General features: G+C 37.2%; 2 protein-coding genes across 5 annotated transcripts in view; one reads left to right on the top strand and one right to left on the bottom strand.

Moving 5' to 3' along the window:
• The window catches only part of LOC311066411 (uncharacterized protein), a gene marked incomplete at its 3' end in the record, with an annotated part of 32,335 nt that extends 27,296 nt beyond the window's left edge, over window positions 1-5,039 (bottom strand). Inside the window, exons 1-4 of the mRNA XM_084087598.1 lie at window positions 5,006-5,039; window positions 3,790-3,859; window positions 3,529-3,694; window positions 2,536-2,769 (exon numbers count right to left, since the gene is read on the bottom strand). Coding sequence (XP_083943724.1) covers window positions 2,536-2,769; window positions 3,529-3,694; window positions 3,790-3,859 — 470 coding nt within the window. The 5' untranslated portion in view covers window positions 5,006-5,039. The remainder of the gene's footprint in view (window positions 1-2,535; window positions 2,770-3,528; window positions 3,695-3,789; window positions 3,860-5,005) is intronic.
• Window positions 1-16,070, top strand: part of fibcd1a (fibrinogen C domain containing 1a) — a 118,714-nt gene extending 102,644 nt beyond the window's left edge. For all 4 annotated transcript variants that reach the window (XM_084138876.1, XM_084138875.1, XM_084138877.1 and 1 more), the window contains 2 exons: window positions 6,359-6,538; window positions 14,623-16,070. In XM_084138876.1, coding sequence (XP_083995002.1) covers window positions 6,359-6,538; window positions 14,623-14,885 — 443 coding nt within the window. In that variant the 3' untranslated portion in view covers window positions 14,886-16,070. The remainder of the gene's footprint in view (window positions 1-6,358; window positions 6,539-14,622) is intronic.
• Window positions 16,071-18,322: the final 2,252 nt, after the last annotated feature.

Below are 18,322 nucleotides of genomic sequence, written 5' to 3' on the forward strand. Positions count from 1 at the left end.
TGACACGCAACAAAACTAGCCAGTTCAGATATTTCATGTGTTCTTGCTCAAGCACACCTGGTGCAACTAATGAAGCCCTTGATTAGTTGCATCAGGTGGGCTTGACACAACATCTGTTTTGCAGATTTGTGTTGTTGTGAGGGATTCTATTCAGGGGGTTGAATCATTTTGAAACTGCAGAAGGGGAAACCACTTGAAAAATCTGTTGTGTTGAGCTATTTCAATTACTTTTGTTTGATTACCTCATTGCAAACAGCTGAATGTCTGTCAAATTTGCCAATAAACCTGATTTGTAATGGGGGTTGAATAATTTCGATTACAACTGTACACTGTAAAAAATTTCCTGTAGAATTTACAGGAATTTACTGGCAAAAAAGTTGCCAATAAAGTCCTGTAAAAATGTTGGTAATTGCTGTAAAATTGATTACAGTATAATACTGTAAAGCAATTTACAGTTAATTGTTGTATATGAAATACAGTAATTTGTAGTATTTTTTACAGTAACATTGAATTAAACTTGTATTTTACTTTACAGCAATTTTTTGTAATTTCACTAAAGTACAGTATTTACCTGGCAATAAAATTGCCAATAAAATCCTGTAAATATATTTTACAGCAATTTTTTGTAATTTCACTAAAGTACAGTATTTACCTGGCAATAAAGTTGCCAATAAAATCCTGTAAATACCCCCAAAATTCAAGAAGATGCTGGAATAGTTTAACATTTAAAAAGCTGAAAAGAATCATTTTAACAGTAAACTGTACTCTATTATTTACCATTATATTGATGTAAATGCATTAAAATAAACATTTAAAAAAACAAAACAAAGTCAAAGCTGTTGTAGAAAAATATTTATTAAAATAATAAGCAAATTACTGCAAGACTGGTAACAACAATTTTACTTTTTCAAGTACAGAAAATCTTTTCAAAATCAGTCACAAAATAACTACAAATAACTTGTAAGACTTAAAAGCAAGATTCTGGGTTCAATAAAAGTTAAAGGGATACTCTACCGTTTTTTCATATTAAACTATGTTATTCCCTTAACTAAGACGAGTTGATACATACCTCTCTCGTCTCAGTGCGCGCACTCAATCGCTCTAGCGCGCGGTGACACTTTGATAGCACTTAGCTTAGACCAGTTCATTCATTAGGATCCAAACAGAGATGAAGCTAGAAGCAACCAAACACCTCCACGTTTTCCCTATTTAAATACAGTTACACGACCAAGTATGGTGACACAAAATAAAACGTGGCGCTTTTCTAAGCGAGTAAAAAGGATAACTATAATGTATGGCGGAATAGCACTTGAAGTTGGAAGCACTTCGACTTGGCGCAGTAAAAAGTCGGTGAAGTATCCCTTTAAAGGGAGAGTTCATCCAAAAATGAAAATTCTGTCATCATTCTGTTTACTCACCCTCAATTTGTTCCAAACCTGTATGAGTTTCTTTCTTCTGTTGAACACAAAAGATGATATTTTAAAGAATTTTGGTAACTAGACAATTGAAAGTAAATGGCTACCATCAACTGTTTGATTACCAACATTCTTCAAAATATCTTCTTTTGAGTTCAGCAGGAGAAAGAATCTCATACAGGTTTGGAACAAATTGAGGGTGAGTAAACAGAATGATGACAGAATTTCCATTTTTGGGTGAACTAACCCTTTAAGTTCAGTCAACAGAATGGCATTATGGTTAACTCACATCTCCTGTTAAAGGGATACTCCACCGTGTTTTCATATTAAACTATGTTTTTCCCTTAACTAAGACGAGTTGATGCATACCTCTCTCGTCTCAGTGCGTGCACTCAATCGCTTTGGCGCGCGGTGACACTTTGAAAGCACTTAGCTTAGCCCATTCATTCAATATGGGCCAAGCAGAGAAGCTACCAAACACCTCCACGTTTTCCCTATTTAAATACAGTTACTCGCGTAGTGTAACTCGACCTAGGACGGTAACACAAAACAAAACGTTGCGCTTTTCTAAGCGTGTAAAATGGATAACTATATTGTATGGCGGAATACCATGGCAAGTGCTTGTAAGCACTTCGTCTTGGCGCAGTAATATCTTCACTCGTGAAAAATCCTCTCACCGGCCCCCGCTCCCTCTAGTGAAGATATTACTGCGCCGAAGTCGAAGTGCTTACAAGCACTTGCCATGGTATTCCGCCATACAATATAGTTATCCATTTTACACGCTTAGAAAAGCGCAACGTTTTGTTTTGTGTTACCGTCCTAGGTCGAGTTACACTACGCGAGTAACTGTATTTAAATAGGGAAAACGTGGAGGTGTTTGGTAGCTTCTCTGCTTGGCCCATATTGAATGAATGGGCTAAGCTAAGTGCTTTCAAAGTGTCACCGCGCGCCAAAGCGATTGAGTGCACGCACTGAGACGAGAGAGGTATGCATCAACTCGTCTTAGTTAAGGGAAAAACATAGTTTAATATGAAAACACGGTGGAGTATCCCTTTAAAACTCACATTTCTGCTTTTTTTTATTAATTATTTTTTGTATAAATGTTTGTGATAAACAACACAAATGCTGGTGATTGACAACATTCCCTCTAAAACATTTAAAACATCTCCTCCTGTAGTTTTTTTGTTTATATACATTTGACAACTTACAGTACATGCTTAACCACTCAAAGTCCGTTAGCCTTCTGAGAAGAGTAGACACATGAGGATTGACTGTGTTGTTCCTCTTCTCTGAGGTCTTTCCACTTTTTTTGACTGTCTTGGTACCAGTGGATGGGTTGATTCCAACAAAACATCTGCACAAAAAACAGTCAGAAAAACACAAGCAGAAGCTTTAGGATCATGTGCAGACTAATGAAAATATACCACTTTACAATAAGCATTCACTACACTACTAATGTATTATAAAGGGTTAGTTCATCCCAAAATTACATTTCTGTAATTAATTACTCATTAATCTGTCATTAATTAACTACTGACCTTCATTCATTTTCAGGAGCACACATTAAGATGTTTTTGATGAAATCAGAGAGGTTTCTGAACCACACATAGACCACAACGTCATTACAACTTTCAAGGCCCAGAAAGGTAGTAAAAACATCATTAAAATAGTCCACGTAACTCCAGTGGATCAACCTTAATGTTATGAAGTGATGAGAATACTTTTTGTTCTAACGTAGAACCTGGAAGCGCTGCACTGTGTTTACTACTTTAACAGCGTCAGAGACTGACACAGAAGAGAAGAGATTGTTGAATAAAGTCGTTATTTTGGGGTTTTTTGCGCACAAAAAGTATTATCGTGGCTTCAAAACATTAAGGTTGATCCACTGTAGTCACATGGTCTATTTTAACAATGTCTTAACTGCCTTTCTGGATCTTGAAAGTTGCAATGATTTTGCTGCCTATGTGTGGTTCAGAAACCTCTCGGATTTCATCAAAAATATCTTAATTTGTGTTCCGAAAATGAACAGTCAGTAGTTAATTAATGACAGAAATTAAATTTTTGGGTGAACTAATCCTTTAACATACACATTTATCTTTAAGTAAACTGTTACCTTTGAACAAATTCAAGTGTGCAGGATGCCTCGTGCTGGTACTCCAGATTAAAGTTGTAGTAAGTTGCAAACAAAGCAGCAAATCCAGCCATAAAATTGGGGTGTGGATTCATAACCACTTGACCCTCAATACTCAGCATCCACTGGGTTGCAGTGAGAATTTCACCTAAAAATAATAAATATAAGAAACACTTTATAAAATACTAAAATACAACAGGCAAAATGTATTAAGTAATTTAAAGATTTTGGAACATACATTACCTAAGACAATCAGTCTCGGAGAGTCTGGAAGTGTAGAACTTTTTTCCACATCAGCTGCTGTTGCTGACATCTAAAAGAAAAAAAAGAAAAGGAAAGAAATGTAAATGACAATGTAATTAAATGCAGTATATGAGAATCTTGAGAGATGTACAGGGCTGACACACGTTGTAGCGAGTTTGCAAAAACTGCTTCATTTAGAAGCTCATGTGGACTGTTTTTGTGTGTTCTTGAGATATGAGATGCAAATGTGGATTTTACACTAAATGTCCTCTCACAACTCTTAAAGCTGCAAATTTTGTAAATGCACAGGAACAGTCAGGTACACCACAGGTAAAACAGCAGTGTGGAACATTACTGTGACCTTTCATAATAGCCTACAATGGTATTGCTCTCATGTTGACACAATTTACAGCGATACATTTCTCATTTAGATTTAGGTTCAAGTTATATTAATAAAACGATAACTATGGGAACTTTGAACAGAAAATAAAATGAACTTTCAAATCTTTTGCCAGTAATTTTGAATTTAGTTATGACGCAGGGATTTGTTAAACACTGGTTTTGTCTCAACAGCACTTCAGTAATTATGTCTTGTCTTCCAAACTGCAAATGCTCGGTAAAAAGCGACTCTCTCGAGAGCAAAGGCGAATAAAACTGTAACAAACTGCAGCATTCGTCCATAACATTTACGATGGTTTTACCTAACAGTTCAGCTTCGTCTCACCACTGTTAGGCGTCGCGATTATATGCCTCGCCTGAAAAAAGAAATTTAAAATTAAAGACACATTCCTTTACTAAATAAACGTAACGTTTCGGGGGGGGGGGGGAATATTGGAATCAAACACTTTTACATCCCACTTACATTCCTATATCATTGTTCGCAGCAAATTGCTTTGCGTTAAATTTAGTTATGACGCAGGCCTTTGTTAAACACTGGTTTTACATGCTCTCAATAAGAAATCAAAACTGGTGAAATAAATGTGAAAATATAGCAGCATCCAACTATATATATCATATATAGCCTATTCTAATGTTTTTCGTCAAGAAAGCTAAAGCACATGTGTAACGTTAGGTATAGTTTTGTCTCACCAACACTTCAGTGGATTTGTCTTGTCTGCCAAACTGCAAATGCTCTAAAAATACTCTCTCGAGAGCAAATGAAAATAAAACGGTAACAAAATTCAGCATTCGTCCATAACATTTACGATGGTTTTACCTTGTAACCGTTCAGCTTCGTCTCACCACTGTTATGGCGCGCCCCGTCGCGATTCTATGCCTCGCCTGAAACAAGAAATTTAAAATTAAAGACACATTCCTTTACTAAATAAACGTAACGTTTTGGGGGGAAAAATATTGGAATCAAACACTTTTACATCCCACTAAATGTCCTGATAACACGCAGTTGTAAACAAGTCGATAAAATTAATTGCATCTGACATGCCTATGTTGAATTCTGTTTAAAATATGAATCGCTTAAACAGCATTAAGTAATACATTCGATTGTAATATTTATGGACGTAAATTTAAGTTAACTTACCAAAAATTTAGTAAATAGTGCCTTTTATCTTCAACTCTTCTTGCCCTGCTCCAGTCCACCAGTTTTCAAACCTGTATTCAGCCCGCGCAATCCCATAATGCCACATCACAGTAAATTGTTGTAAAACCATATGAACTACAGTGAAAACACCTCTTACCTGTAAATCAATTTACAGTTGACAGGGAAATATACTGTTAACAACTGTAATACTCTTTTTGACCCATAATGCATTGCGAATTACAGTAATAACTTGTAAAATGATAAAACAATAAATTTCTGTAGAATTTTGCTGTAGAATCTACAGCAATTTGTTACAGTGTATATATTTATACCATGGTCTGGGTGAATACTCGATTCTGATTGGCTGCAGGGTGTCCATTAAAAAGTGATAGAGGACACCTAGTAAAGGAGTTCTGGTGAAACTGACTGTTTAGTGTTTACGTTCGAAATTAATAAATAAATGCGCTGGCTACATCAGCTGTGAGTAACCATAGCAACAGGCAGTAAACTGAAGGGTTCTACGAGCTGAGCAGACTATAAATATCTCCGGTTGCTAAATAAACCGTCAGGCGTAACCAGGGAAACCAAGTTATTGTTTGTAAAAACTTTAGATTTCGATTGTAAAACTAATTAAAATATAAACTAATGTTTTAAAAATGTGTTATTTGGCAAGTGACCATGGTATAAGCGGGTTAATGCCCTTCAAGGTGTCCATTGTCAGGTATTAATGGACTTCGGCGGAGGCAACCGCTGCGCGTCGGAGGGTTCACGCATCGCCGTCGTCCATTAATACCTGCCAATGGACACCTCGTTGGGCATTAACCCTTACATAATACACACATTTCTGTCCCACTAGCAGTCCCAAATAGAATTGCCCAAAATGAATTTTATTAATAACAAGCAACATGATTTGAGGTATCAATTATGTCTGTAGCACAAGCTGGTCACCCAAACACTCTTTCCACCTTCTTTATTTCAAATAAATCTCATCTGCACATTTTTTCATTAACTTAATCTAAATTTCTTTTTCAGGTATGAAACGAATCCATGCACTTACCATTCAAGCCAACTATGAGCTGAGGATTGACCTGGAGGACTTTGAGAACAGTACATCCTTTGCGCAGTACGGCTCTTTTGGAGTGGGTTTGTTCTCTGTTGACCCAGACGAGGATGGCTACCCACTGAGCATCGCGGACTACTCCGGCACTGCAGGTATGATTCACACTATTCTGCCTTTGACCGAGAGTTCCTGTGCTTACCTGCAGTGTGGAGCCAAAAACTATTGCATGTATTGAGAAGGCAGAGGTCTCGCAGAAAACCATAGGTCATCCTGCTTTTAAAGCTTTACTTAAGGCATCCTGCACAACAGCAATTCAATTGTGGACCTGCATCGATGCCCGGAGCCAAAGTTCATGTCAGGTTTTATAGGGAGCCTCAGGTAAATGTTGGTAAAAGTTCTTTAGCTGATATGTAGTCCTGCCTAGACAGACTTTTGACAGTTTGTCTGGCCATCAACATCCACTTTAGACCATGACAGACAATTTAACTGACATGGAAGGTGTCAGAAATTATATTTGTTTTATGTTTATGTTTTTCCATTTAGGGACATAAATCAGAAATATCAGCGGTCTTTGCAAATGTTTGCACAGAAAAACATAGCAAAAAATGAACTTAGAAATTAGGATAAAATTATGAATTTATGATCCGAATTACTGTTTGCCGCAAAAGTAATTTGAATTGATTATTTCACCGGCAGAAAACAGTGAATGTAATGTAAAATGCTGTACACATACTAAATGAAGAAACAGACTAAATAAAGTAAAAAGAATCTAGTAAAAATGATGGTATCATTGATATATGATGGTATCATTGAAATGATATATATTCTACATTTACTTTTTAAACATACATAAATACATTAGTATTTAGGCCAGTTAGTTAAAAAATCACATTTTATACTAAAATAAATTTTCTTAAGTAGAGACTAGTTTATTTTATAAATGCGTAATAAATGTGTTTTTACCAGATTTAGTGTATTTAGTCTAACTTGTATGTTTTTGTTGTGCTGGCTGGTGTAGCTATATTTAATGACCTCTGATGAGGTCCACATGGTTCCTTTGCTTTATCCATGCAGTCGTCATCAGCAGAAAAATACCTCTCTAAAAACTTCCACGAAGAAAAACATTCCTAGCAAGCGTATCAAAAGTAAATCAAGTATTCCACAGAGCCGTGTAATATATATATATACATACATATATATATATATATATAGATATATATGTAGATATATAGATATAGATATAGATATAGATACAGATATATAGACATAGATATATATAGATATAGATATAAGCCCACATAAGCACAGACAGGAAATCCAAACTTAGTGGGCTGAATTGCACCCAGCAAAACAAAAAAGCTCAGCCTAGAATAGAAACTATCATGAGAATCACAAGACTAATTTAAAGTTTCCTGCCCTGTTGTCAGTGGCGTTCAGATATATTCCTGTGGCACGCAAAGCAACAGAGGCCACGGGTTATCGTCTATGGCGAGGCAAAATGATGAGCAATTCTCAATGCTTCACCTGCGCTGTCGCCGGGGCCTCTTTTTAACGTTAATTGGGTCCCGCATTATATTATTCTCAGGTGTTTTTCCCCGAGCACTGCCCTCCACGCAGGGGCCGGACACGGGCGTGACCTTCGCAGTGTGCCGGAAAGGGCAGGGATAATGAAGCCGTAGAATACATCTATGGCATTCCAATAAAGCAGTCACTCGGCTTATTATGGGAGACGTAAACAAACACTCCTATTAACATAAATCAAGAGGAGAATACTGCATCCACACGTCTAATTAGCAAGGCTGTCTTAAACATCCCCCGCTGGAGGAGTCATGCCACATTGATTCCCAATCTTATCAATTACGTCTTGTTTGGACTCTAACGCCGCTGTCTCGATTAAAATGCACGCATGGTTGTTTAAAGCATTAATGTGTACATGAATGGTAGGTTGGACTGACCGTAAGCATTAAATCACATTTAGATTTTTTCGTCTGAGCTGTGCTTGCTCAAGTAGGAAAACTTAGTTTTGAACACAGATCGAATGTTTTAGCACACTATGAAATTAAACAGCCATTTTTTAAGAGTAAGCAGCAGTGTGGAACAAAACAAAAGCTAAAAAACAAAAGGACTAAACACACAACTTCACAGACCCAAAATGAGGTTTCTGGAGGGCAACATTGTGAGATGCCCTTGACACCTTTAATAATGGTTTGTCAAACATATAGCAAGTCCCTCCTCAGAGTCCAACCTTCACAGAAATTAGAAAGGGAACATTCTGACACAAGGTCAATGGTAAAAGGCACATTGCGGCCATAAAATCAAACGTGAAAACAATTGAATGCGGCAGGCAGCTCAAAATTCAAAAGCAGGATTTTAATTTATTCTCTTTTTATCACAAAGTATCCTTTTCTCTGATATTAATGATGAACTAGAAAAACTTGTCGATCATCTCTGTGGGGCGGATACCTCGTAGCTCCATATTTCATTTTCTTTTTATTTATTTTCATTAATCATTACTATTGGTCACCCTGTGGAAGCTTGTTTCCGCCACGGAATTAAAAACTGTAAAAGATAAGGGAATAGACTTTTTATCTCGCAATTCTGACTTTTTTTCTCAGAATCGTGTGGTATAAAGTCGCAGTTGCGAGTTATAATGTCAGAATTGCGAGATATAAAACTGACTTTTTTTCTCATTTTCTCTATAACACACAATTGCGACTTTATATCACGCAATTCTGAGAAAAAAATTGCGAGATGTAAATTTGAAATTGTGAGAAAAAGTTGCAATTATGAGATAAAAAGTCGCAATTACAGTTTCAATTTTTTTATTCCATGGCGGAAATAAGCTTCCATATCACCCTTTATGTTCATCTGTGGGTTTTTCAATGAAGTGCCGAACGCAGCTTGGACCGTCTCTGCTTGTTTGCAATGCAAAGGTAAATAAAGAACTAGTTCTTTGAATATGTACAGCGTTTTCATTACTCAAGATTTCATTACTCAGCATCTGCCTCAGATGCTGCTGTTCTAATGACGGACAAAACATGTCAGAAATTTGCTGGTCAAAAATCTCGTAACTCCATTTGAGTTTGATTTTGTTAAAATGTTAATATTCTAATGACACATGCAAGTGTCTGATCATGTATAAAGCCACAATATCAACTTTGACAACACAGTGTTTCATTATTTAAAAAATACAGTGTAGCATATTTGGAGGGTACAAGGTTTCAGTCCAACAGCGATGTGATATAGCATTTGAGTAATAATACTATTTAAAAATGAATAAATAAAAAGTCACCTTTAATTATATATAAATATTTTTTAAAAAGTGACTGTCATTATGAGTCACTGAAACATTGATTCGATTTCTGTTGTCGAAGCAAAAATAGACAAAGTAACGTCTCGGTTACGTATGTAACCCTCGTTCCCCGAATTGTCGGTACGTTTGGACGTGACGTTGAACATCACAGACTGAAAGGGAACTGGTGATATTGTGTTTAAAATATAAGTTATTCAATATTACCTTTGTTTTTATGGAACTGGTATAAAGAGAAGTCATGAAAAACGTTTTTAAAAATCTTTTTCAAGCTTGAAGGTTTATAGGCCTTATGGATGGATGGAATATCATGAATTTATGCACTATAAGACCAAAAATTTTAATAGTAAATATAATTACTTGTAACACCTTGAAAATGTGCCAAAATATGCATAACCACAGAGAATCTCATTCATCCGGGCCAAACCCTCTAAACTGTCCAAGTTACTTCTTCAGCAGACATCTAAAACTGTGCAGAGCAGCTGTCTGAAAGTGTTTTAGCGATTGTGCGATGATGCTGATGTACCGATTTGATATGACATTATTTCAATATGACAGTGCATCCCTGCGGAGATTTTGATGAGCCATACCCCAGAATCCTGTGTTTTTCATAAATTACTGTGATGTTTTTTGCAACTGAGATAAAACAAAACAAAAATCTTTTGGTGTAAAAGTGTTCATCACACACCCTGTCCTTGCATGCGAGAATTTTCATATCATAACTGCTTGCATATCATAACACAAGCGTGGTGTCTTTAATGCTACTTTGTTTAATGAAAGGCCTTTACGATAGCGTAGAGAAAGAACGCTCAGCCACAGCAGGGATCTCGGGGAAGAAATAATTACCTGAGATGAGTTTTTACACCCATGATGCCCTGATCTCGGTAAACACTTTGAGTACTAATACAGTGCCAACTTCAAAGTATGCTAATGACAGTTTTGCAAGTGCACAGAAATGTTTTCACTACCATTAGGGAGGCCAGAGTATGAAGCGAAATTGCTTGTGAGCATTTGATTATTCTGTAACAATGCTTGTCCAAGTAGAGGAGTGTATAATTTCTCTCTGATGTTACAGTGTTTTTCGGCATTTATGCGATTATGTATTCATGCGCATACCTAATGACTCGTATCGCCCTCCTGAGTGGGTCTGTCTCAAGACATTTCAGAAAAGTCTGAGATGCACCTTCATGCAGATACACTCTACACACCCCCTCAAGTGCACAAATTGTGAGGTCTATTATGCACAGAATCTGCAATTTACCGCAATGATTAATCATTTCGTTCGAGCAAATGAAAGTTTTTTCCAGCATTGTTTGTATGATTGGGGATTCTTGAAATTGAACACTATGAATATTGCAACATACTAGTATTACAGAGGCAGTTGGTGAAGATTTGCTTATATAAAGAGTGAAGGATTTCCTGCCAGCAGCTTTCCCTAACTAAGTTTGTTAGCTAGTTTCCAAAGCTCGTGGTCTGTTTTAATGGTTTTCAAGTGGTTTTGGACATTTTTCAGCATGGTTAGACTGGTACCAGGTATACCAGCTTAAACTGGTTCAAACTGACCACAGCGTACCAGTGTTCAGATTGGTTTTTAGAACATGATAGTTGTTACTGTTGACCAATGGCTGAACCATGTAGGCCATCTAGACCAGCTTTTTGTTCTGACCAGCAAATTACTGTAAATAGCTAGCTTGAGACCCATCTTAAAAGGATAGCCCACCCCAAAACATAATTTACTCACCCTCATGTAATTTCAAACCAGCATGACATTTTTTTTTATCTGTGAAAGAAAATGTTGGGAACCAAACAGTTTCGGTTCCCATCCCCTTCCATTATACGGATGTTAATTGGAACCGAAACAGTTTGGTTGCCAATTTTTCAAAATTAGTTTGACAGAAAAAAAAAAAAAGACAATCATACTGGTTTGGAACGGCATGATGGTGCTTACAGTCTAAAATGGTAAGGTCTTAGCCGGTTTAAGCTAGCTGGATGCTCATCTTAGACCAACTCGAAACAGTCAAAGACCATAAATGACCATCTTTTAACCTTTTAAACCTGCTAAAACCATGTAAAGCAATCTCCTGTAGCGTTTTTCTGCTGGTAATCTCCACAGCTGTTCACTGGGTCTCCTTTCACAGTCCAGATGCTGTCATTTTATACCCCTATCATTCTGCTGATTCGTTATCTGCTAGACCACAGTGATGAATCTATGAGGCACCAGAAACAAGTTTATGATGTGTAACACACTTTACAATATGACAAAACGCCATCAATTGGATCTCCTTTGTCCCAATAAAACGGCTATCACGATACATGTTGCAGCAGAATTAGAGTAAGAGGAAGAGGACAGGAGAAGGGTTTTACTGCAAGGCTGGCAATAAAAAGCTGATCTTGTCAGCGTGGCCGGGCCCAGCGGAGCCGGGCGGTATGGAGGCAGGAAACTGGCATTAGATTAGCCTAGCAGCACACTGCAACATTACGTCCCTGAGACATACATCACAGAGCTTAATAAGGGCACATTAGCGGCAACGCATTAAAACGCTCCCCTCTTTGGTTTCTGTCTCTCTCCACATCACAAGCAGAGCAAGCAATCTCAATATGCAGATGTAAACATGCTAAGCTTATTGTGAAATGTGTGTCCAATTTATGTTTTACTGCTCAAAATATTAGCCTATAAGCAGTTTTAGCATCCCTGTTCTAAGCTATTTGATTGTATGAATTGAAAGCTATAAAAAGCAAGTATAAATGCATAAATGTAAGCTATGCTACAGTATATATTATGTGCATAAAAGTTTTAAATACACTACCATTCAAAAGTTTGGGGTCACTTTGATTTTTAATGTTTTTGAAAGTCTCTTGTGCTCACCAAGGCTGTGTTACTTTGGTAGAAAATTTAGTAAAACAGAAATATTGTGAAATAATATTACAATTTTCTAGTTTAATATATTTTAAAAATGTAATTTATTCCTGTGATGCAACACTGAATTTTAAGCATCATTACTCCAGTCTTTAGAGTCACATGATCCTTCAAAAATCAGTCTAATATTTCTTAATATTATCAATGTTTTTCTTTTTTGGAAACTCTAAGAAACTAGAACTAGAACCTTGGCTCTACGCACTTGAAGAAAAATGATTTTTTTTTGTCAATTTAGAGCGCAACAAATATATCTAATTACTTTTTTGGAAACTGTAATTTTTTTTTTTCAGGATTCTTTGATGAATAGAAAGTTCAAAAGAACAGCATTCGTTTCAAATATAATTTATATGTTTCAATGTAAAAGCCTTCACTGTCACTATTAATCAATTTATTGCATCCTTGCTGACTGAAAATTATTTATTTTTTAAATGACTTCAAACTTTTGAACAGTAGTGTATTAACATTACATTATAAACACATTTTCAAGCACAGGATGGTTTAAAACACTAAATTGTAAATGATACAATACAAAAAACACAAGCACAAACAAGAATGCTTGTATGCTGGCTTTGCATGCTGGCTTTATAAAGGCAGGGACACACCAAGCTGACGGTTGGCCTTCGGCAATGTCAGGCAATGTCAGGCAGTTTTTGTTCGTCAGTCGGCGTAGTTTTGGCTCTTGTCAGAGGGTTTTTGGGCTGATTCAGCATGTTGAATTGGCATCAGGCCCTCTGTTAGAGAAAGAGAACTCTGATTGGAAGTTTCAGTTTCCATTTTTGAATGGCGAAAATAGACTATTGATACCTTCTGACATAGAAATGTACTTATACACGCAAACGCAGGACGCAGATGCTAGTTGACAGTCGCCTTTAGTCCTTTTGGTGTGTTCAAGCGCAGCCGACACAGCTGACGAGAGGCGACAACACAGTCGGGTTTCATCGCCGCTAGTTCTGACGTCGGCTTGGTGTGTCCCAGGCTTAAAATTTTAATAATAATAAAAAAAAGATCCTTAATGTCAATTGCAAAAATATTTTACAAAATAATTTATAATTTATAGGGATGCACCGAATCCTGATTTTTGGGGTTCGGCCGAATACCGAATCCACTGGTTAAGATTCTGCCAAATCCGTAACCGAATACCGAATCCTACTCCCATTCTGAGTCCATTAACACAGTAAACACATTAATGAAGTAAACAATGTCCACAGCAGTGTATTTTTCATTTTATTTTATTTTAACTGTAAAAAAAAAAAAAAGAATAGCCAACATTATGCCAGGATGACAAGTGGGAAGATCTCAAGATCCAATCAATACAGCTCGTATTCTTTCGGATGTTTCATACACAAATGTTTTAAAAGCGGCGATGTTGTGTATTGTTTAGGGTCCTTGCCACCACGAGACAAATCGGCATTGCAAATTGAATATGTAGCTCGACTTGAATCGCCTTCTTTTGACTGAAAGTACTGCCAAACAACACTTTTCCATTTTCACTTTCTCACAGCTTGCTGCATTCAAACGGTCCACCTACGTAAACACCTTCCCGTAATCAACGGCGGCGTGACGTCGACCAGCATAGCGCGCATAGTGCAAGCCTAGGGTTCGGAAGCCAAATCCTGGATTCGGTGCATCCCTAATAATTTATAATAATTACATTTTTCAAAATACCGTAATAAAAAATGAAAAAAATTGACATTATACCTAATATTTGTGTATTTTTATGCTTGTTTTGAGGTTCCATTGATGCCTTAGAAGGCAGCTGCTTATGTAGACTTTAGACAACAAGGCAGCTCACTAGGTTTTGGAACATAACTTCTTTGTTGAAACCTTGTGTACTGCAGTTTCTAAACTTTCCATGATACTACGCATAAACAAAGACGTTGCGGTTGAGTGACTCACTTGTTCTTTTGTTTCTGTCTTTTTTCTTCACCGTCCCTGTCTATCACACGCTTCCACCCTTCCTCTGTCTCTCTCAATCTTTCTTTTCATCACGCATTGATCTGACGCTGCAGGCGACTCGCTGCTTAAACACAACGGGATGAAATTCACCACTAAGGACAAGGACAACGACCACTCTGAGAATAACTGTGCGTCCTTCTACCACGGCGCCTGGTGGTACCGCAACTGCCACACTTCCAACCTCAACGGACAGTACCTGCGCGGCCAGCACACCTCGTACGCCGACGGCATCGAGTGGTCGTCCTGGACGGGTTGGCAGTACTCGCTGAAGTTCACCGAGATGAAGATCAGGCCGACCAAGGAGGAGAATAAATGAGCGAGAACTAGAAAACTTGACTAGAACAACTCATATGATGGCTGTAGGTGTTAGAGACACTCGGTGCAGAAACGCAAGAACATTATAGCGACAACCTCTTTCTCATGTTTCTGTTTCTATCCATCTTTCAATCCCCGTTTTCCCACCATCTTGTAGTGTTCGTGCTAATGCCCAGTGGGCTGTTGTTTTTCTCTTGATCTGCTGTTCACATCTCTGAATATTATTATGACGAAACATTGCAGGTATTGTCAAAAATGTACTAATGGAAAAAAAAATCAGTAGTTGTTGTGTAAAAAAAAAAGAAAAGAAAAAAAGAAAAACAAAAAAACTTCTGTAGCTGTGAAATTTAGCAAGAATGTGTAGCTTTTCATAAAAAATAAAGACTTTTAACTCTTCTCAAACATCCGACAGAGAGGCAGCTTGTTCTATGTTATTTTCATCCAGTGCTTAATCAATAACTCGTAGTTAAACATGACAAGGTTGCTATTGGTGTGTACAGCCACCGCTGTAATATCTGGGAGGTAACTACTTTTCCCCACATGTCGAGTAAATACGATATTGACCACCAGGGATGCTCAAAGAGAATATGTGTCACAGTGGTGGCTTTCAGAGTGATGGGCCAATACAGGCACATTTTTCACTCTTGACAGGTCAGTCGGTGGAAGGTTTATCAATGGAGAAGCTAAACGTCTCTCAAAAAACACAGTGACCCTTTGGTGTTACTGCCGGTTATCAGAGTGTTAGATTTTATCTTATGCACAGTTGGTCGGGTTCACCTGAAATCCGGGTGAGATGGATTGACGGAGCTTAAGGCTTAAGCTTGGAGGAGATCTGAGAAGTGAACTTGGGTTGAACTGCTTTTATTGTTGTGAACAGACTGACTCTTCTGTTTTTATTGTCAGATCACCTGGAGATCGTTTCAGTAGCTTATTCGGTTTGCCACCAATCTATTCTCATGCATTCATTTAATGTCATTTGTATGAGATAAATTGGGAAATTTCTGAAATAAAAAGGAATAGTTTACCCTAAAATGGGTCAAGATCTAAATTACATTTAGGCATTTTAAAGCACACATATTTTATTATATTGTAGCAAGTAGCAAATGCTTTGACATAGCTTGATTTGCTTTGGAGGCTCCTAAAAGTATAAAATGGAATTAGCAAAGACTAAATATAAACAATACAACAGTTCAATAGATTTTCAGCGACTCTTTCTGCACGTCATATCGTTATGCCAGTATAGGGGCAAATTACTGTTATTTATGGGTGAATTATTGACTCATTTACTCAAGTGAGTAATGGATCATAGGATGTTCAAGTACACTGATTCATTCGAGAATGAAAGAAATGGCTGACTGAATTGTTGAATCATTTACTCGAACACTTTGTTCATAAATGCTGATTCATACAAGAACGGATCAAGTGTCTCTTTATGAGTGAATCACTGAATCATTCACTCACCTGATCTGTTCAAAAGAATGAATAATTCAGGAAGAAACACTACCCGCCGCTGTTGCGGGTTTCATATTTCATATGGATCTATTTTCGTTTGTGAAGCAAAAGTACACAAAGTATATGGCAATACTGTCAAAATGCAATTTACTCAGTATTATCTTCTTGTTTATTGAACTGTTGTATCAAATCATGAGGGTGAGTAACTGATTGAACTGATTTTGGGGTAAACTAATGTTGCTTCTCTTTGTATTTGTTTGCTTTTTTATCTATACAGACTTGACTCACTAACTTTTTTTTTTTTCTATTTAATTTAAGGCACTGACAATGAGCATATGTTTCCTTTCCAACCCATAAACTTGCAATGTCCTTTTATTAATTTACTTTTGTTGTTATGTGCGTTTGTATTAGTCTTGATAACACAATACTGAACATGTTTTATTTGTATACTAATGCCATTTATTGTGCGATGTCCATGTTAACTAAGATGACCCAGTGTTTAGAATGTGAAAATCGGTTTCATAACTTTATTTGTATCTTCATATTTGATGTGATTGTACATTGATTATCCTGTCAAAGATGAACATTGTCTGCACTTTAAACAACATCAAAATAGTCATTTCTGTTTCGAAATGTTTTACAATCACTTTTATATCTATATTGGATGGAAATCAAAGAAATAGTTTTATGAATCAAAGGATAACTTATCCCTCAGAGTATTTTAAGAATGCGAAGCATTTCAATATCAACCTGCTTTACTGATCTATGCTTAAATGGCTAGCTTATCGTATATACTGCAATGCCAACCCCTACTGAAAAACCAATTCACCAATGTCAAAGGAACTCAAAACTACAACAGAGCAAACAGCTGTCACAGCCCAACCAAACTGATGCGTTTTGATCAAGTTTGTAACACATTCTCGCTCAATAAAGAGAACTGCAGGCATTTCTGTGAGGCGAAATTGTTTAAGATGAACGCCGCTATGCAGATTGACTTTCACGGTCAATTCCCTCTGGAAACTGTAGGAGGGATTTCTATGCTCCAGCTGTCCTAGCATGCACATTCAAAATAAAGTGAAAACGCCAATAAATACATCCCCGCACCTCATCATGCCATGTTTTTCTTGCTCTCCACAGGTATATTAGAATAAATTTGATGTTGAAATGTGAAATGTGGTCTGAAATGAGAGAGACTGGTTTTGTCGCGCTAAAGGACAGAACGTGTGACAGCTACAGCTTTTGGGGAAATACAGATTCTCAGTTCGTGGCCCCTAGTTGCTCTCTGTGAACTTCTTGGAACTCAGGAACCCCTGCCGATGGCCTCTCAAACTACACCTGCCTGCTGATAGCGCTTGCCAGTCATCCATGTAAATAATTTAACCGTGAAATTGAGCATGTCTTGCAGTATAACAACACCCCAGGATGACAAGAGGATGTTTTCCATTCTTTACACACATTGCTCTTCTAACATCCCCCAAACCTTCAAACCCATCATTTGTGACCAGCTATGAAAGCGAACGCAGATCTACCGTATACAATTTAACACTTGGTATGCCCTGCTATGAATTACAATGGACTCAATTTCTAGCCATTTTTTATGGTCTTGTATTAGCAGTTTTTTTCTTGTTGTTGATCATTAAAATGTGTTTCATGTTCACGGTGACATTTAATAAACATCCACAGTTTCTAACATACTTGCTTTCGTGTGACTGCAGCATTTCAAAGAAAACAAATTCCTCCTTAGCAGTTTGGGAGTGAACGTCAGCTGAGGTCAGCTCATTTGGTAGGCCAATAATAAATCCTTAGGGAAAACTTCTTTTAATGTGAATATTGTGACGCATCACATTTGCCTTGCTTTTAAATATTTGGCTAGAGTGCCAATCTCAGGCCCAGATAGCATAATGAGGCTCTCAGCTGATGAATGTTTAAATGGAGGAAAGGAGAGATTTCACCTTTTTATGTGACTCTCACGGAGTATGGAGAGGA

Source organism: Abramis brama, assembly GCF_963993115.1.
Source record: "Abramis brama genome assembly, chromosome: 16".
In the NCBI taxonomy this organism is placed as follows: domain Eukaryota; kingdom Metazoa; phylum Chordata; class Actinopteri; order Cypriniformes; family Leuciscidae; genus Abramis; species Abramis brama.